Source organism: Neopsephotus bourkii, unplaced genomic scaffold, assembly GCF_033783945.1.
Source record: "Neopsephotus bourkii isolate Nb327-2 ecotype Australia unplaced genomic scaffold, CSIRO-AGI_Nbou_v1 NB_1250, whole genome shotgun sequence".
Classification (NCBI taxonomy): Eukaryota; Metazoa; Chordata; class Aves; order Psittaciformes; family Psittacidae; genus Neopsephotus; species Neopsephotus bourkii.
This window is the reverse complement of record NW_026901735.1, coordinates 4,931,316-4,952,203: the sequence shown is the minus strand read 5'-3', so window position 1 is coordinate 4,952,203 and position 20,888 is coordinate 4,931,316. Positions and strand designations below refer to the sequence as shown.

At 50.2% G+C, this 20,888-nt stretch overlaps 1 protein-coding gene across 7 annotated transcripts in view; it reads left to right on the top strand.

Moving 5' to 3' along the window:
* Nucleotides 1-14,246, top strand: part of PDE4B (phosphodiesterase 4B) — a 222,592-nt gene extending 208,346 nt beyond the window's left edge. For 6 of the 7 annotated variants that reach the window (XM_061364884.1, XM_061364890.1, XM_061364885.1 and 3 more), the window contains 9 exons: nt 2,195-2,288; nt 5,824-6,002; nt 6,565-6,663; nt 6,802-6,966; nt 7,386-7,485; nt 8,176-8,330; nt 8,427-8,549; nt 9,737-9,919; nt 13,496-14,246. In XM_061364884.1, coding sequence (XP_061220868.1) covers nt 2,195-2,288; nt 5,824-6,002; nt 6,565-6,663; nt 6,802-6,966; nt 7,386-7,485; nt 8,176-8,330; nt 8,427-8,549; nt 9,737-9,919; nt 13,496-13,861 — 1,464 coding nt within the window. In that variant the 3' untranslated portion in view covers nt 13,862-14,246. Of the gene's footprint in view, nt 1-830; nt 1,458-2,194; nt 2,289-5,823; nt 6,003-6,564; nt 6,664-6,801; nt 6,967-7,385; nt 7,486-8,175; nt 8,331-8,426; nt 8,550-9,736; nt 9,920-13,495 lie in introns of those variants that run through there. The other variant, XM_061364888.1, reaches the window with a different exon arrangement.
* The last annotated feature ends 6,642 nt before the right edge of the window (nt 14,247-20,888 follow it).

Genomic DNA, 20,888 nt, shown 5'->3' with positions numbered 1-20,888 from the left:
CATGGCAGAAGGGAGATGGCATCAGCTTTCCACCTCTGATAATCACAAATCTAAGGAGAGAAGACGGTGCCTTCACAGCTTCATTTTGCTCTGTGTGATTCTTGTGGCCAGAAGGCTTGAGGGGGAGTCCCATCTGGATGGTGCTGAGCCGCAGGGGGAGCCATGCTTGGCCAGCAAGGGGTGATTTTCAGGGAGCTGCAGGCTCTGCATGGGCTGTATGCAGGCTCCGCATCTCCCTGCTTGCATCAGCTGCTGCAGCAGGGACAAGGGGATGCGCTGCAGCACCAGCTCCCCCATCCCTGCATGTCCTGCAGCACGTGAGGAAGCCCCATGATGCCGTTCCAGGCAAGGCTGATAGCGTTTAATGGAGAAAGGAAATGATTTTAGACCACAGACTGCACTTTTATTTTAGGAATGCTGGCTGCTGTCGTGCAGTGTATTGCAGCCAACAGTCACCAAGGACGTCCTAAAGCGGCGAGTGCTGCGCATCAGCGGCAATTCCTCACCGTGATCTCTATCACATACGCAGTGCTTTTGATCTGATGCTAAAAGGGACAGCTACAGCTTCCTAATAAAGTAATTGCATGTCAGTCTCAAGTAAAAAATACAGGAAGGATTGAATCTTGACATCAGGGTTGTGAATGCATACTTGCAAGGAAGGATTTATGAAGCGTAAATTATAGATTTAAGGTTATTACTAGTTTATCACTGAAAAATAATTCTATGTCATGAAGGTGCATTTTGCTACATTGCTACATTTTGCCCCTCACCATGTAGGGGTGAAATCTCTGTCATCTCACTGCAAAAGTGAGAATGATGCTTTTCAAAACCCCTATGAGAATCCTTGCTTTGGAAATCCTCAGCCTCTGTAACGAAGAGGATTAAACCAAAGCACAAACGGAGAAGAGCTACTGCCTACTTTTGACTTATTTAAATATGCACGGAGCTTCCTCCATTTTAATCTCCCTCATCAAAAGATGGCTGTGTGACTAGAGCTGGCAGCCCCTCGGAAACCGGCATCATTTTCGTGTCAGAGAGAGCAGCTGAGCGAGGCTGAGGTGGAGTGGGGACCCCCTTCAGCCAATTAGGCAACCAGGACCATTCGTAATCCCTAAGTGCTTCCAGCTGAATGCGTTTGGATCAGTTCTCCTTCCTCCGTGCAGCCCGATTTCATTCTTCTCTCCTGCGAGCGAATACACCCACGTTCAGCCCTCTGCAAAGATGCTGTGCTGGGCTTGGCTTTGTCTGGGATTAGCAGCCGCCGGGTTCGGGGGGATCTCCGGCTCTGATGGATGCTGCCTTCTGTGATTGACTGGGGAGGGGGTGTCCGTGTGTGCCCGAGGAGCGTTCCCCTCTGACCAGCGACTTCTCCGGGAGGATTTGTGGACGGTGCTGAGGAGTTTTCCAAAATGCCTGAAGCCAACTATTTATTGTCTGTGTCTTGGGGTTATATTAAGGTGGGTTTCAATCCTCGAGGCTTGTTTCTGTGCTGTATTGCTTGGATAGAACCTCTATAAGGAAAACACGCTTTTAAATGGTTATTTGTGTGTACTGCGGGGCAAGAGATGTACATACGTTTGTCCTGTGCATGCAGCTTACATGTATGGAATTTTCCCCCCCTTTGGGAATTCAGTAGTGCAGGATAGCATGATGCAGCAACGAAAAGATGTGATTGTAAAATTAGGAGGATTGTAGCATGTATCTCGGAGTGAATCAATGCTTGAATCCTGCATTTTACTGCAATGACCCAAGCAGATGTTCAGATTTATGGCATATTTCTCCTCTGCTGTGCTCTTCTATGCAGTTGTCTTTTACTTGCATAATACAAAATGGAGCAAACTTAGGAAACGCAGAACAAAAGAAGGTTATAGGATGTGGGATTTAAAACCAGTGCAAGAATCTGATCGTTCAGAGAGATTACTTGAAACGTTATCTTCTCATTTCTTGCAGTAAAAACTAGTATGTATCTGTGGAGGAAATGAATTTTGCAGTTTAGTGCACTGAAAGGAAATCTCTCGTCGTGATGCTGCTGAGCAGTATCTGAATGAAACCATATGCAGCTGACTCCATTCCAAATACCTCCAGGATTTTGCTTTTAACCTCTCATTTGTGAACTCGCGTCTGATAAAGCTGTGTTAATTTGGAAAAGCTTCCAGAAAAATACCATCTTTTGTCTGTGCTCTTTCCCTCCCAGTTCAAGAGGATGCTGAACCGGGAGCTGACACACCTTTCCGAGATGAGCCGCTCCGGTAACCAGGTGTCCGAGTACATTTCCAACACTTTCCTGGGTAAGGAATCACATCCCAAGCTTTCGGGTGACTCAAAGCTCGTGATGAATGGAAGCCTCATAGCCACCAGTCAGCACTTGTGCCCAGTTTGCCTTTAGGGCAGAGCATTAGTTTTGATTTTTCACTTTCAAAATGGATCAAGGGAGGGGAATAATACAGGGTTTGGGTAAGTCTATCCACAGAGGAATGCCTTCTCCAAATGAAAAGAGGTTTCTGCTCGGATTGCATTAAGCTGCTGGTAGCTGCCTTGTGCAGTATTTGGTTTTGTCTTGACCTTAAGTAAAGGACAAAGTCACACAAGCCCAACTGCATCCTCTCATCCTTGCAACTGCTGCCTCATGCACCTGCATCTTCCCTCTTCAGAGACAGGGGTCAGAGAAGTAGGTTCAGCCCAGCCATTTTATCTTCTATGTTACTCTGTGTGTATTTGCTCATTTTGCACTGCAAGTCAGAATAAAGAGTAGGAACAGTATTTTGAATGTCATAGATTTGTTGGATCTCATAGGACTACTGACAGGAATGAATCCTCTGGGTTTACAAAATAGATTTGTTATAAACCCCTGAATCTTCTGTGTTCTCCAGCAGCTTAGAATTTGTGACCATTTGTATATAAAATGAAGCTTTGCGCTGTGCCTAAGGGGTTCCAGGAAACCTGGAGAGGGGCTTGGGACAAGGGCCTGTAGGGACAGGCCAAGGGGAATGGCTTGAAACTGCCCGTGGCACTGGGGTTGGAATTGGTTGAGCTTTAAGGTCCCTTCTAGCACAAACCAGGCTGGGGTTCTATACTGCTGAGTCCAACAGCTTCAAGTGCTGAGTGATGTGGGATGCTGGAGCTCATGGGGACTCGTGCCCTGCGGTTAAGACGTCTCAGAATGCATTCACTGTATGACACACAATTACTCCCATTAAGGGATTTTAAAGTGATTTCAGTAGCCAGTTGGAACTGGAACTACTGCGTGCATTTAGGACACATCACATCACTAATAATCCGTGTAAGTCCGTAGCTGCTTTGTGGGAATCCATTTGCCCAGTCTTACCGCTTAGCTTCATCATGACATCCAGAACATGACTTAATGCAGGGAGTAGAAGCAAGGCTGCCTTGCTGCTTCAGCTAAAGGGCTTGGTGCATACACAGCATGCTGGGGAGTGTGACCACCATTGCATTTTGAGGCAGCTCTTGCCAGTAGGCGTATATCTATGGGATGGAGAGATACCCAGTGTGGCTTGATACTGTGGACCTAATATAAAACCCATAAACCACACCTACAGTCAACTTAGAGGAGTCTCTATTGCACCAGGGACTAATTAGCTGAAGCCACTGTTGGTGCTAATGGGGCTCTATTATTCCATGCAATTGGGTTGGGTCAGGTAACTGCATTTCCCTTTGCAGGTCTTACAATGGGTCTTATTCATCCCTATTCTTCTTCTTCTGACAGTCTTGTAACGGGTGACATCCTCCCTGGTTTGTGACAGTTTGAGAGCCACTCAGGCTCTTTGGGCTGTGTTGCCAAGTGGCGCAGGCTCACCAGACTGGGGCAGATTGCAGTTTAATTGCGCATATTAAAGAGAAATGAGTAAAGCTTTTTAAAGGATCTTCAAGCTTTTTTTTAGGAAGTCATGCTGTCACACCTTTATAAATAACTTTTTTCCCCCCTTTTGATTGAAAATTTGATGCCCAAAATAACAGGAGTGTGCGACTGGGGAAGCTGAACAAGCAATCAAAAAGACACAAGTGAATAGGATTTATTAATTTATCTTCAACCAGTACTATAGGGGCTAACATAGATATTAAAACCTTCACTTTTATTCAGTCTCTAGACTTTATTAAATGAGCTGAGAAAGGCACCAAGAGCACCAGAGAGGCCATCCCTGCTGTCAGCTTGGTCACGGAGAGCAAGGACTCCAGCTTTAAATCCCTGGGAAGGACAAAGATGAAAACTGGCGGTTTTGATAGAATAGAACCCTGGAGTGGTTTGTGTTGGAAGGGACCTTAAAGCTCCTCCAGCTCCAACCCCTGCCACGGGCAGGGACCCCTTCCACTGGAGCAGCTTGCTCCAAGCCCCTGTGTCCAACCTGGCCTTGAGCACTGCCAGGGATGGGGCAGCCACAGCTTCTCTGGGCACCCTGTGCCAGCGCCTCAGCACCCTCACAGGGAAGAGCTTCTGCCTAAGAGCTCAGCTCAGTCTCCCCTCGGGCAGGTTCAAGCCATTCCCCTTGGCCTGTCCCTACAGGCCCTTTTTCATTGGCCCATGAATGAGGCCACCACATGAATGAGGAAGATCACAGTGGCCCTTCAGCACTTGCCCTTTCCTGAGGGGTGAAGGGTGTTGCTGCTGCCACCACCATGGGGACTTGATTTAACAAACTGGACTTCTCTATTCAAGAATGTCCATTTTACACTACCCTGGTGTTAGTCATTGCTAAAGAGATTATGTAGAGGAAAGTCCTTCTGTTGTTCAGCAGAAAGACACAAGGGAAACACCCACTGATGTCAGCTTACTGTGGCTGTGAATAATGGCTTCCCTCTTAATTGCAGTATTGCAGACACACTGGTAGTTCTTATTTGAGAGGTTTTTAATTAAGCCAAGGCAAAGGTAACTAATGCCTCGATGTTTAGTCCTCCAGAGGTCCTCAGAGATGCAAAGGTGCAAACAGATTATAGCATCCTCTCCTAAGAGTTCATGGTTAGCCTGAAAGCAATGAGCTACTCTATCTCCATTCTAATGCACCAGATAAATCAGTGGTAAAGGCTGTCAGTAGCATATGTGGATAGATTTATCTGTTCAACACATCTCTAGAGCCAAGTTTGTGCCCCACTAGATAGATGCCTACTTAATGTGTGTTAATATTGTCATTGTCTCTGAGCCTGACAGCAGAAATATTGCCTATACATGTTATTGTTATACATGCTATACATATATATATTTTATGTGTAATACAGTTACTCTATATATGTTATACATGTTATAGATATTCTATACATAAATAAAGGGCTAACCTTTAATAAGTCACTGACACCAGTTTGTTACTGGGTTGGTGTTTTAAGAGCCGGGGATATGGAGATGAGTTTGGCCCTAATAAGTAACAACAGAATGGATATGAAAATACAATCTTGTATCTATTCTTCATCTTCATCTATTGAGGAAAAAGGTGGTGTTTTGAAGATACATTTTATTTTCCTGAAAATAGGAAAGAAAAATGAGATCTATCCATAAGCAGAACCTGGTGCCCTTCAGGCATGGAGAGCTGTGTCCTGGACACATGCTGTGTCCCCAAGTGATGCAGCTTGACAGTGGCTGTGCTGAAGGCAGCCCAGCAGGGCTCAGTGGGAAGGGTCAGCCTTGCCAAGGGCAGACAGAGGTTATGTGACTGTTTTGCTTTGCTTTTGGTTCAGTTCACTCCCCAAAATAGAGAAGGCCCCAGCAGAAACATGTGGGCTTGAGCTTAGTCAGCAGAGCTAAGGGTTCATTTTGCAGGGTGTGATGGTGCTCACACTGCAAACAACGTTGACTCATTCCACCTTTCTTGGTTACAGACAAGCAGAATGATGTGGAGATTCCTTCTCCCACCCAGAAAGACAGAGAGAAGAAGAAAAAACAGCAGCTCATGACACAGATCAGTGGAGTGAAAAAATTGATGCATAGTTCAAGCTTAAATAACACCAGCATCTCAAGATTTGGTGTGAAGACAGAAAAGGAAGACCATCTGGCCAAGGTATGACAGTTCTGTGAGAACTGGGAGTTATCTGGAAGCTGGGGATGGGCTGGCTGGACAGTATCCCCTTGTAAAACTGGAATTGGCATCCCTGAAGTGATGTGGCCATTACAAATACTGTAATTAATGGCTCCAGGCCCTAACAACATATTCTGTGTTCATAAATTCCTTGGAAATATCCCTAAAATAATAATAAAAATATGATGGAGGCTGAGGAGAGCAGTTATCAGACATAGGAAACTATAACAACACCGTGTCCAGCAGTCTGGCTGTAGGGCCTTTGTCAGGGCATTTCTTCTTTCAGCCTGGAAATTCACATCACATATAACTCCCCTGCCACACAAATGGCATCTCCTTGCACAAGTGCTTTGGCATCAGCCCTTTCCAGTTCCTCTGTCTTGGTGTGCTTTAAGTACATGCGTTCACTCACCTAATTCCCACAGTGAGCACTGAATTTGCATCTCTTTAAACATTTGGAAAATGCTAAAGATGCAGAGCAAGTGCTAAAGGCAGAATTGCCTTGGAAAAGACTGTAACCATTCTCTTTTTGTCCTCTCCAAAGGAACTGGAGGATCTGAATAAGTGGGGTCTCAACATCTTCAATGTGGCCAGGTATTCCCACAACCGGCCGCTCACCTGCATTATGTACGCGATATTTCAGGTTGGTGGCTTTCTGATCAAATCTGCTGCTCTTTTACAGCACTCTTTGAGCTCCTAATTGCTTCCTGTCTTGTTGCCTTCTACTGTATGACACCCTCATTTGATATCTGCATGTATCCTTGTACCATGTATTATACAGGAGCGAGATCTACTGAAAACATTCAAGATCTCATCAGACACTTTCGTGACGTACATGATGACACTAGAAGACCACTACCACTCAGATGTGGCTTACCACAACAGCCTCCACGCTGCTGATGTTGCCCAGTCCACTCACGTTCTGCTCTCTACCCCCGCACTGGATGTGAGTTTCCCAGTTTGAGCTCAGTGCTTTGTGTTGGGCAGTTGTTTGTTGGGTTTAAAGGTAGGATGGAGGCTTAAAAGCACCATATTGCCTATGTGAATATAGAAGGGAAAACTTAAGCTGAGTCAGTGGCCAGTAGCACTCAGACTTGCAGAAGGCTGTGTGCTCTCTGTTGTTCTGAGGGCTCAGTTTACTGCCAGGGAAGTCACCAGTGAGCAATTTCAGCAGCAGCTTTACCTGTAATCTCTGTTTCATCTTAAACGGGCACATGCTGCTTTGTCGACCTTTTTTCTGCCTAAATGTCTTGCCCTCAGAAAACTCATTTGAAAAGCACAGTTTCTTCCTCTACATCAGCCTCCCACACTGCTGACAGATAAAACATGAGCACTTCTCTGATAAATTCCTGTTCTCTTTCCTAGGCTGTCTTCACTGATTTGGAAATCCTTGCTGCAATCTTTGCAGCTGCAATTCATGATGTGGATCACCCCGGGGTCTCCAATCAATTTCTCATTAACACAAGTGAGTTTTGTTTCAGATACAGCCATAACTTCATCCTCAGACTTGGAATCTAATGGAACTGCATTTTCCCTTACAGTGTGGTCACCCATTATGACTTTCTCAAACTATTGTGCAGTAAACTAGTTAGACATTATGAAATAAGCAGTAATTACAATGAAATTCCTAACAAAAGAAGCTATTGTAGAACAATTTGCAAAGTGCCCTTGAAGCTTATGAGTATTACTACTTGCTAATGCAGAATAATTCTTCCAGGCCCGAGTGCAAATTTTATTGTTAATAAAAGAGAAATAACACTATTGCTATTGACAACAATGAAGCTAAATATTGTGGTTCATATTGTGCTCTGCAACAGCCTAAGCATGTATCTTGATTCCAAGAGATGGGTATTGTTCTTTTATGGAAAGTGTGTTTGTAGGATTCATGCTCTCTGTTGTCAGTGATTCTGAAGCCTGTAACTAAGTCAACCAAGTATTATTTTGTTCATTAGAACTGAGCAAAGGGCTGTTTATATTATATACATATGTGCTCAGATTGGAAAACCGCACGCTGTTGGCACACATGAGGCCAAAGAAGAAAACTTTTCCCAATTTATTGCATAGAGATCAACATTTTGTTACTCAGGACAAGGGTTTGCTGTTTGAAATCACACACTTCACGGGCAGGACTCACATATTTGTGTTGCTTTGCTAGATTCTGAGCTGGCCCTGATGTACAACGATGAATCTGTCTTGGAGAACCACCATCTTGCCGTGGGTTTCAAACTGCTTCAAGAGGAGCACTGTGACATCTTCCAGAACCTGACCAAGAAGCAGCGGCAGACGCTCAGGAAGATGGTCATTGACATGGTATGAGCTATGCACACACTGCTCCTCTCCTTAAACAAAAGACTGGCTGCTTTCTATGGTTGCCTGTACTGAGATCCTGTTCTCACTTCCGTAAAGGTGTTGGCCACAGATATGTCCAAGCATATGAGCCTGTTAGCTGACCTGAAGACTATGGTGGAAACCAAGAAGGTGACCAGTTCCGGGGTCCTCCTTCTGGACAACTACACAGACAGAATACAGGTAGGTCAGCCGGGGTTCCTGGATTTTATGTATTTTGTTAGATTATATATTAGGTAGAAGCTCTTCCCTGTGAGGGTGCTGAGGCGCTGGCACAGGGTGCCCAGAGAAGCTGTGGCTGCCCCATCCCTGGCAGTGCTCAAGGCCAGGTTGGACACAGGGGCTTGGAGCAAGCTGCTCCAGTGGAAGGGGTCCCTGTTTGTGGCAGGGGTTGGAGCTGGATGACCTTTAAGGTCCTTTCCAATCCAAACCATTCCTTGATTCTATGAAACCATGCTCCGGTTTTTACCGTGGCTTTTAAATATAGAAGCTACTGACCTAAATTTTCTTCTGTTGTGCACCACAAAGAGGCACAAGATAGTCCCATGTTTTTTAGATAAATGGGGTTATGTTTTAGCGCTTACAGCATGGAGCTGCAAGCATTCATGTTCTTCTGATGCCGATCAGCCTTACAAGGCTGAGTTTTTGAGGCTCCTGAATTTCCTTGCTGTTTATTCCCATTTGTTTCTCCTGTCAAAAAGATTGCTCTAGCATTGTGAATTTGATTTGTAACCCCTTACCTAAAGCAACTCTCACACTGAGCTGAAATGAGTGATGTGCAATCTGTTCCCTGTATAACCTAACCCTTTATTTGCAGAAACAACAAAGCAGTTACTAAAACTGGAGCAGGGTTTCATAGTTAGTAGGACAAGATATATCCTGATGTTCTGTCCACTTTTGATGGCCAACTTGTTAAGAGCAGGGAAACCTCTCCTTACACTTTTATTTAAGACTGCTGATGTTCAAACAGGTCACTCCATTACTGTCCAGCCGCAGTTTTTGTGTGTGTGTGGAAGGGATATTACTCAGTTAATGAAGCAGGAGCATTTAACCACCTGAGAGCATGGAAATAAAGTCGGAATGGTGGGAAGCACCTGCATTCAAAACCAAGCCTGTATGATGTAATTCACATGACTACAACTACACCCTGTGTAAGATGTCTGAAAAACATAGGGCATATTTCACTCCTGAAGTGGACCATAGCAGTCAGTCTCCTATATGGAGCTGTTGGGATGTTAATACTTTTGGAGGCTGTTGCATAATCAAAGAGTCTTGTGGTTAAATGTTCTGAACTAAGCAAGCAGATACAGCTTGAAACCGTCCTCTTTTTCCATTTGATTTTATGACTTTTCTGATTAATGTAATTGCAGGTTCTCCGAAATATGGTACATTGTGCAGACTTGAGTAATCCCACAAAGTCTCTGGAGCTGTACCGGCAATGGACGGACAGGATCATGGAGGAGTTCTTCCAGCAGGGAGACAAAGAGCGAGAGAGAGGGATGGAAATCAGCCCAATGTGCGACAAACACACGGCGTCAGTGGAAAAATCCCAGGTAATTGGCTGGGAGCTGCATTTCTGTACTGCCCAGGCTTGTGTTTCTAAAGCACAGACCAAATTCAGCTGCTTTCTCTAGCACAATTAGGCAAAGAGCCAGCTGTTCAGAGCATTGGTTCTGATTGACCCTGACATCCAGCTGTGCCTGAAGCTCATATAGACCCGCAAGGCTGTTCAGGCTCCTTTATCTGCCCCCTTGGCGTCAAATCATTTCCAGTGCCTCTTCATCTTGCGCTGTTTGTGTCCCAGTTTCCAGAGCCAGTTGGTTTCCTTTCGTTCCCCAGGCTGGAAAAAGTGCAGTTCTGATCTCCCCCTCCTTGTGCCTTCAAAGCCCCCAGCCTCCTTCGTTAGCACCTCCTAAACCTACTGACATTGCACCTCATGTTGGGCATTCATAGCAATGCCAGCTGCATTGAACCATAGGGGTAGGAGCTTCTCCCAACCAAGATCCACTTGAGGACACTGGAAAGGCCTGATGTCGGTGTTTATTCAGCCTTGTGGAGAACAGTTGTGCACTGTCCAGTTAAGTTCAAGGTTGATGGAGCTGCTGTGTGCTAGGTATATCAAAGAAATATATATCAAAGAAATACCTGTTTCTGTCAATATAAACCTCAAAAGGAGCTGGATATGTCTCTTTTTTTGAGATGAACCGGCTCATCCCTCGTTCTGATTCATAGATTAAATGGTTTCAAGGTCAGATTTTGTTCTGACCTGTGTAGCACAAGGCCGTAAAATTTCACCCAGTTAGTCTGTAATGAAGTTGGTAATTTATGTTTGCCTCAACATCTTCCAACCTTTACATAATGGTGTCTTGGTTGTTGTTTCTAAATGACTCCAGCAAGTCCTCATCGAGGGTTTTCAGCTTGAATAAGTAACAAAATTGATGATAATTGTTTCCAAATGTCCTCTTGGCCTAAGCCAAGTGGTTTCAAAATTATTCACTCAACCACATGGTGATTTTGTTGGAAAAATCTGTCTTATTTGTTAACCGAATGAGAAATGAATCCTTCAGCAAGGCTTGGCTGGAAAAGGCCCATGTGCTCCTCATGTGAGCCCCAGTTAATTTCTTCTTTCACATGTGCACTCCATAGAGGTTCAAAATGGCATTTTTGCCATGCAAGAAAGGAGTTGCACAAAATGGCTACTGTTGAAATCCCAGCTAGGGGCAGAGGGGAGAGGGAGGTGGCATGTCTGTTCTGGAGTAAAACAAGGAATTGGTTAGAATATAGTATGCAAGTATTGCAAAGCTCTAGATCAGAGAACCATAGAATGGCTTGGGTTGGAAGGGACCTTAAGATCATCCAGTTCCAACCCCCTGCCACGGGCAGGGACACCTTCCACTGGAGCAGCTTGCTCCAAGCCCGTGTCCAACCTGGCCTTGAACACTGCCAGGGATGGGGCATTTACCACTTCTTTGGGCAACTCATTCCAGCACCTCACCACCCTCACAGGAAAGAACTTCCTCCTTATATCCAATCTAAACTTCCCCTGTTTCAGTTTTAATCCATTACCCTTTGTCCTGTCACTACAGTCCCTAATGAAGAGTCCATCCCCAGCATCCCTATAGGCCCCCTTCAGACACTGGAAGCTGCTCTGAGGTCTCCACGCAGCCTTCTCTTCTCCAGGCTAAACAGCCCCAACTTTCTCAGCCTGTCTTCATATATTACCTCTTTACACCAAAATCTTTCAGATCAGTGCTCAGCCAGCTGGCCAGCTATTCCATCATTAGGGATGTTTGTTTAAAGAAACAGTGGCCTGGTTCCAAAGGGACCGATCTCTCACCATCGGTGCTGGGTAGCCCTGGAGCGGTTTGGGTGGTGGTGAAGCCATCAGCTAACCATAGAGAACAGTTTTCTTTCTTCACTTTAAAAGTGCTCTGGAACATGTGCTGCAGGAAATTTTCATCACCTTTTTGTTTAAGCTGCCTCCCCAGTCCGTTACAATTGAATGTTAATGGTTCTATTGACATCCTGTTGTGTCTGAAGGAGGCATGTGCGATTTCCAAAGCAAACATCTGCACGTTGAGCCTGGCCCCTCTGAGAGCCATTTTCCTGCTGCACAGCAATGTTGTCCAGCAGAGCAAGAAGTGACACATTCTGCCAAGACGGAAGAATTTCAATCCTCTTTATGGCCATTGAGTTTTCTCCATCCTGGACGTACGTCCTCTTAGTCACACAATTGAGAAGTGATTTAGCTCAGAGCTTACGCTCCAGCCGGCGGAAGGGCTGACGGGCTCGGCCACAGCCTTCATCCTTTCCATCTCTGGATGTCATTCCATGGGACAGGAGGAGGCAGGAGGAGCACTTCTGACCTGCTTTCAGCACTCATTCCAAACCAGAGTGAAGGGAAAGGAAATCTCTACCAGCTCCACAGAGAACCACAGTGGCTGCCTTGGCAAAGCAGAGCAGAAGGGTTGAAGTGTTTAAAGATGCAGGGCATGAAGCAGCTCAGAATAGGTACAAACTACACACCGTCATAAAATGCACCGGAAGGTCAACCTTTAGTCCATAAAAGCAGTGACATTCAGTTGTTCGCCTTGGGAGCACTGGTGTTTTCACCGCTGCCAGCCACATCCACACCCTGGGGTAATGGCAGCGTTGCCATAAACACACCAGCCTTGCCCACAGCCACCAGGGGGTCCTCTTGGAGATGTGGAAACTTTCTTGATGCTTAGGGTAGAGGCAATAACCATCTAAACCGCCCCTCTGCATTAACAGCTGGAGGGAGGCATCCCTCAGTGGCATGGTCTGTCTTCAAAGCGATGGCTTACCCTGACTTTCCCAGAGCAGGGGTTGAGCCCTTGGTCAGGAGCAGACATCTCCAGGGATATTTAAAACCATGCATGCAGCCGGGGATGGGATTGGCAGCTCCATCACTGAGATTCCCTGTGGCTCCTGCCTTTAAACTTTCATCCAGGATTTGATTTTGGACAAGACATTGACCTGACCCAGTGATGTATGCGCAGCTTTGAGTATCAGATGATAGAATCCCAGCCTGGTTTGTGTTGGAAGGGACCTTAAAGCTCCTCCAGCTCCAACCCCTGCCACGGGCAGGGACCCCTTCCACTGGAGCAGCTTGCTCCAAGCCCCTGTGTCCAACCTGGCCTTGAGCACTGCCAGGGATGGGGCAGCCACAGCTTCTCTGGGCACCCTGTGCCAGCGCCTCAGCACCCTCACAGGGAAGAGCTTCTGCCTAAGAGCTCAGCTCAGTCTCCCCTCGGGCAGGTTCAAGCCATTCCCCTTGCCCTGTCCCTACAGGCCCTTGTCCCAAGCCCCTCTCCAGCTTTCCTGCAGCCCCTTTACGCACTGGAGCTGCTCTCAGGTCTCCCCTTCAGGAGCCTTCTCTTCTCCAGGCTGCCCCAGCCCAGCTCTCTCAGCCTGGCTCCAGAGCAGAGCTGCTCCAGCCCTCGCAGCATCTCCATTATATCTGCAATTAGACTGTGCTGGTTTGGGGACTTGCTCTGGGTGGGGTGTGGTATTTTGCTTGTAAAATTCATCTATTAACATCATTTGAACCTTTTAGATCCATCTTGGCATTGGCTTTCCCTAAGCATGCATACTGCTGTGTTTCTTAGGTGGGATTCATTGACTACATCGTCCATCCGCTCTGGGAGACGTGGGCTGACCTGGTGCAGCCCGATGCCCAGGACATCCTGGACACGCTGGAGGACAACAGGAACTGGTACCAGAGCATGATACCTCAGAGCCCATCTCCTCCGTTGGAGGAGCGGGGCAGGGACTGCCAGGGCCTGATGGAGAAGTTCCAGTTTGAACTGACGCTGGAGGAGGAGGACTCGGATGGACCGGAGAAGGACGGTGAGAGCATCGGCTACTTCAGCAATACAAAGACACTCAGCGTGGCCGAGCCAGGGGAAGAGGAGTCACAGAGGGAGGCAAACATAGAGATTGTGACAGAAGACACATCTCCTGTGGACACATAATGTCCTGCGCCCGCGTGAGTGGATTTGAAACGCTTGAGGAGCATGCAGCAGTCTCACGGACTTGCCTGCAGCCTGGGTCTGAGGCCTGTGTCTACCACGGGCTGCAAGATCTCCCCAGCTACTTGAGATTGGAGTCAGGGTTAAAGATCGTGTAGTGAATGATTGCTCAGGAAATTAACAGGTGATTGACGTTGTGGTTTTAATCCTTGTCAGCTCCCAGCCTCCTGCTGTCCTGGAGCTGGCTCGGGTCGTGACTGAAGAGTAAATGACACACAACTGAGAGATTTTATACTGTTAGCTTTGGAATTTATACCAGTTAGACTGATAGAAACTACTGATTAATAACTCTCCATATAAAAGCTGTCCACCTGACCACCTGTCTGCAGACCTGTGTGCCTTCTTTGTAAACACTTTCATGTCTTTTCAAGAGTCTCTTAACGAAATACACGGAGTTTAGTATCAAAAGCGACACAGAAGTGTTTCAGAATTGACGGATTCCTTTTTGATTCTTCCTGTTCCAAGAAGCAGTCTTCCTTTTTTCCATGGCAATACCTGTCACTTTACTGCAGTTCATCACTTTTACAGACTAAGCAGAAGGGGAAGCCCTCTCTGTTTTGCATTGCTGCACCTTTAATCGTCCTCTTGCTACCCCAGGCGACCCATTCACAGTCACTTCACGCAGCATCTCCGTTGGCTTGCTAGGAATAGCAGTGGGTTTTCCTCCACGGGGTGTTGTTCCCTGTGGGGAGCAGGATGGAGGGTGGTTTGCTGCCGTGCCCCTGGAAGCAGTGAGGAGGCAGCGAGGTGATGTGTCCTGACGCGCCTTCCCCCTCGGCAGCTCCTCGGCTCCCCGGAACTCGCACGCTCGGATCTTTGTGTTCCCTCCCCTCCACGTCTCCTAGGTTTAGGTCCGCCGTCGTCCTCCTGCACTGCCTTGAGCTCTAACACCTCCATTACTGTTTATAACAGTGTATTTATTACGTAATGTACATACTGTAATGTTTTGTAAGTTATTAATTTATATATGAACTGGCATCGCCTCTCGGCGGCGATGCTCAAGGGGTAGAAAACTCGAACAGGAGTTGCCTTTCCCCCCCCTTCCTTCTAACCTTTTATATTGCATAAAATACACGAACCTGAACATAGCTGAAGAGACAGACGCAACCCAGGGAGGGCATTCGGGTGGCAGCCGCCTGCGGGGGGTTCATCTTCACAGACCCAGACCCCATGGCAATGAATGGAAACGCTGGAAAAAACCTGGAGAAAGGAACCTAAGCAAAGAACCCCCCCCCGCAATGGGGCTGGCTTTTAAACGTCCCCTTCCGCCTTCTGAGCACCCCAATGTGAATTTCTATGCCACAAAACCCAATGTGAACTGATGTAATAATTGTGCTGTGAAACTTCTTCTGACAAAGCTTGTCCGGCAGTCGTGAGCCGTGTCAAATCTCACTTTGTAACATAATGTTTCAAGCTTTTGGTCCAACTTGTGACTAACTAGTTAATGAAAATAGCACAGTTGTGCATGATCAATGGGTTTGTATGTCTGTTGAACACTGCATTGTTCCAGGTGGTTATTTTATTGTCCCCCCCCAAGTTTCACACAATGTATGTTATAGTATTATATATTGTGTTCAGATGCATTCTTAAAAGAGATTTTTATATGAAGTGAATAAACGAAAGCATGACCCCGTCCTGTGGCTGCTGCTTCCTTTAACAGCTCGGTGTGGGCAAGCGGCAGCGGCTGCGGCCCGGCTGCTGGCACCGGTAACACCAAACCCTCCCATGGCCAAGCTCCAGCAGAGACCAAGGGGAAGAGAGGCAGGCAGAGGGCACGGCCACCCTCTCCATGTGGAGACCTTCTCCTTCCTGAGCGGGGCCGTGCCGTGCCGGTGGCAGCGGCGACAGGAAGGCGGATGCAGACAGGAAGGCGATGGCCGCAGCGCAGCCTGCGCCGGGTGCAGGGCGGCTCCGGGGCTCAGGGATGCTTTCATGTCCCGGCCTGACCCAAAACAACGGGATTTCCAGGCAAAAACATCCTGCTGGTGGTGGTGGGGGGGGGACATGACCAGGGCCTCCCTGTCGACTGCCCTTGCTGTGGGTGATGCTGGGGAGCTAGGGGTACCTGGAGGGGACCCAGCACTCCCTGGTTCCATAGAAGCAGTGTGGAAGTGCAGATCCCCCATCCCATGCCCATCTTCTCACCCAGCACTTCATGGGGGACACCTCCATGCCAGCACCTCTCATCCGGCTGGAAGGGGGCTGCAGCCTCAGCAGCCGATGGTAACCCTGGGAGTGGGGCTGCAGCCTCCTGGGGTGCTTCTCCCAGCACCTTGGCATGGGTGTAAGGTGCAGGCTTCATGGTGGTGCCAATCCCAAATGGTTCTCCATGAATCCCCCCTGAGCATCGTTCCCATTCGCCTTTGCTGCAGCCAGCGCTGCGCTCGTGGCTCCCGGGGATGCACAGAGCTGGGACACGGGGTTATTGGAGTGGAAGAGCATGGGAACTGGGTGGAGAAGGCAGCAAAGAGCTGGAGCTGCAGGTGAACAACCAACCCCAGAGCACCAAGGATGGCACTGGGACACGGGGTGCCCAGGTGTGGGGCTGACACAGCACAGGGTGCCCCAGTCCCCCCCCTCCACCAGCCTTCTCTTGCTTCCTTTGTTTCCCTTCCAGTGACCTCGTTCTGCCAGGCCGGTTCATCACAAGCACATGCAAACACTGCTCTTGCTCTGGCACTGAAATAACAGCTCCTTTCACTTCTCCTTCTTGCAGCAGCACAGAAACACCCTGGTGGCAGCTATGCTGCAAAGCTAACCCGAATCCCCCATGCTTTCCTCCCATTTTGGGGGTGGGAAACCCCAGTTCGGGAGTCGGGCAGCTTGCTGGTGCTTTTCATCCTTTTCTCAGGGAATGAGGATGCCTCTTGGGTCTGCTTTATCCTCCTCCCATCCAAAACTGACTGGCCCTGAGCACCCCATGGGGTTTGCATGCTTTCCTTTATCATCAGAGCAGGTCCACATAGAGGCAGCAATGCAGTGTGGTGCTTCCTCCTTGCTTGATGCAGCGAGATGATGGGTCCTGCTCCCCTTTCCCAGTGCTCTCCCCATTCCCAGCAGCTCTGGCTGCGCCCAAAGGGGTTGGAATGGCCACGGCTCAGATCCTGGAGGGGGAAACAGGATGAAAACCTGCAAAACAGGGTGCAGAAAGCGTGTACTTCCAGAGACCGGGTGGCTCCCAGGTACGAGCGAGGTGTGCATCCAGCTGTGCAACCGCTGTGTGCATCCAGCTGTGCAACCGCTGTGTGCATCCAGCTGTGCAACTGGGGAGCGCACAGGGCTGTGCAGTGCAGGTGTGCAGCAGGGGCTGTGCTGTGTGCAGGGTGGATGGTGCAGGACCCAGCCTCGGGGATGCAGGATAAGGACCCACAATCTCTCCCCTTCTTGCTGCCAGTGTTAATGATGGATGCCCCCAACACCCCTACTGCAGCAGTGCCCAAGCGGCTGGCTCCTCAAGGATTTAGCTTCCCACTGGGGTTTCAAAGGGAATTTCCACCATCCATAACCCCCCACGGCATCAGTGCTGGGATGAGCCGCTGCTCGCTGTCCCCATCCCAGCTGCCCAGGGACAAGGGTCCCACAGAGCCCCCAGCGCTGCCCATAAACTCCTGCCCCAGAGGTCGGTGTTGTCCATAGGAACCATGGTGCAAAGAAATGGAACACCAAACCTGCTCTGCTGCCTTCCCACGGTGCTCTCCCGGCTGTGGGGATGCTTTTCCATGCGCTTTTGAACTCCTGGTCCATGGGAGTGAGGGAGGAGCGCAGGCATTTCAACCTGCCGCCCACTGCAGAGATGCATGCCAGCAGCTGCAAGCGGTGCTGGTCCCTGCCGCAGCTTCTGCTCATGGTTTGGCCCTGCCAAGCCTGGCTCTGTGTCCATCATGCTGGCATGGGGGTGCCCCATGTGCCTGAGCACACCATGATGCACACTGCTGTTTCCCTCAGTATGGCAGCCAGCAGGATGGAGTGTTTTGTGTTTCCCAAGGTATAATCAGAGAATCCCAGCCTGGTTTTGAGCTGGAAGGGACCTTCAAGCTCCTCCAGCTCCAACCCCTGCCACGGGCAGGGACCCCTTCCACTGGAGCAGCTTGCTCCAAGCCCCTGTGTCCAACCTGGCCTTGAGCACTGCCAGGGATGGGGCAGCCACAGCTTCTCTGGGCACCCTGTGCCAGCGCCTCAGCACCCTCACAGGGAAGAGCTTCTGCCTAAGAGCTCAGCTCAGTCTCCCCTCGGGCAGGTTCAAGCCATTCCCCTTGGCCTGTCCCTACAGGCCCTTGTCCCAAGCCCCTCTCCAGCTTTCCTGCAGCCCCTTTAGGCACTGGAGCTGCTCTCAGGTCTCCCCTTCAGGAGCCTTCTCTTCTCCAGGCTGCCCCAGCCCAGCTCTCTCAGCCTGGCTCCAGAGCAGAGCTGCTCCAGCCCTCGCAGCATCTCCATGGCCTCCTCTGCACTCGCTCCAACAGCTCCACGTCCCTCTTGTGCTGCTGCCCCAGAGCTGGATCAGGGCTGCAGGGGGGGTCTCCCCAGAGCACAGCAGAGGGGCAGGATCCCCTCCCTGAGCTGCTGCTCACGCTCTGGGGGTGCAGCCCAGCACAGGGGGGGTTCTGGGCTCAACTGAAACTGGGTCATGGGGAGCTTCTCATCAACGAACACCCCCAAGTCCTTCTCCTCGGGGCTGCTCCGTGCAGTCTCCCCCAGCCTTTAGCTGTGCTTGGCAGAGACTGCATGGAGGTTGATAACGCAGCGCTAAGGATTTGCCAGCCAAGGAGGTGTAGGTGCCACTGGTTTAGAGTTCACTTCAAAGTCCTGCAGATGAAAAGAGAGCCATGAGGATCCGCCGCTGACAGCTCCGGAGTCAACAACAGGAAGGAGCTGGGGGCTGGCGCCCGAAGCACTGATGTTATCGAGCCTGCGGCGCTGGAACCCAGCCCGAGGGCTCACGGCTCCGGTGGCCTCGGTGCGAAGGGGAGGTGGGTCTGGCAGCAGGGAATCGGGCTGGATGCCGGGAAGGACAGGGGATGCGGTGCAGCTGGTGCAGTTTAAGATGCCTTTAAGTGTTTTAGCTCTTCCAAATGTGCCACGGGGTCCCTAAGGGCTCCCTGTCTCTGAGGACTCCCAGTCCCCAACAGGACCAGCCTAGGGACATCCTCATCCGCACGGCAGGCTGCTCACCACAGAGATTGCTGCAATGAAACATATATATCTATATGTGCATATAAACATACCTATGTACTGCAGAAGGTGTTTGACCTGCAGGAGAGAGTCACTGCTGCAGCAGGTCCTGCTGTGGCTCCCCTCTTGCCCCTGTCCCCTGCCTGTGCCCGGCTGCAGCCCCTGTGCACAGCTCCCATCCCGCTGGCGCACGGCGCCTGCACGGCTGCAGAGCTCCACCTGCCGAGGCCCTGCACCACTGCAGCTGCAGCGCGCACTGCGGGGCGCTGCACGGCCGGGGTGTGCGCGGCAGGGACACGGAGCGGGGCCGGCGCAGCTGGAGCGGGCCAGGGCAGCGCCTTCAACAGCTGGAGACAGGAGCAGCTGCGGTCCGACAGCTGGAGCCAGGCACTGATGGAGGGGGGCATGGCTGCGGTGCCGGTGTGGTTGGAGCGGGTCACAGGTGGGCACTGACCACAGCTGGGTTCCTGCACATCTGGATTCACTCACATCTGGAGGCAGTAACTCCGGGCCTGCTTTGGGTTACCCCCACCTTTGGGGGTCTCTCTGCCTTTCCTGCCCCATCACACAGCTATTTCCCAGCACAACTCCCTCTTCCTTCCTCCTGCTCTGACCTGCTCCTGCATTGCTCCTTGCTGTTCCACAGGAGCTCACAGCTCCACATCCCCGGTGCTGATGTGCAAATGCAGCTGATGGGATCCAAACCCACCTGCCTGACCCAGCCACTGCCACACATCTTTGCCTCTCACCTTCTGTCCCTCCCCTTTAAGAAACCCCTTCAGCTCTTAATATATAGGTCTTGCAGAAAGCTCTTTTATTATAAGGGAAGGATACACGTTTCCTCCCTGGCCACGTGGGCCACGCTGCTGGTGGCTGGAAGATGCAAACACATAAAGGTGTTTATGGGTGCTCAGCCAAACGTGACATTGCCACCACATCAAAGGCGGGGAGTCACAAGGCTTGAGGTCACACACAGCAGCAGCAGGAGCGCTTTGACATGCATTAGCCTTGACCCAGGCTGGCCACCACCCTGCACACAGCACTGCCACCGCCCGGCCTGCAGCAGAGCTCTGGGAACACCCTCAAGGCGCAGGAGGCAACAGGACCGTGCCCATTGCAGGGGCTGAAGAACTTCTCCTTGGGGCTTTGGAAACTGGTGAGGACAAAACTCCCCCCCCTGCCTGCACGGGGCACCGCGGGTCTTTAACAGCACCCCCTGACCCAGGGGTACCCGGGCACTGCAGGCCCCACGGGGGCATCTCCCCATGCAGCACCCACAGGAGCACCCTGAGACCCGAGCAGCGGCTCCTGCAGCAAACACAGGCTGGGGGGAGAAGAGGGACACGGAGATGCTGCGAGAGCTGGAGCAGCTCTGCTCTGGAGCCAGGCTGAGAGAGCTGGGCTGGGGCAGCCTGGAGAAGAGAAGGCTCCTGAAGGGGAGACCTGAGAGCAGCTCCAGTGCCTAAAGGGGCTGCAGGAAACCTGGAGAGGGGCTTGGGACAAGGGCCTGTAGGGACAGGCCAAGGGGAATGGCTTGAACCTGCCCGAGGGGAGACTGAGCTGAGCTCTTAGGCAGAAGCTCTTCCCTGTGAGGGTGCTGAGGCGCTGGCACAGGGTGCCCAGAGAAGCTGTGGCTGCCCCATCCCTGGCAGTGCTCAAGGCCAGGTTGGACACAGGGGCTTGGAGCAAGCTGCTCCAGTGGAAGGGGTCCCTGCCCGTGGCAGGGGTTGGAGCTGGAGGAGCTTTAAGGTCCCTTCCAACCCAACCCATTCCTTGGTTCTCTGAGAACCCACGTAAACCC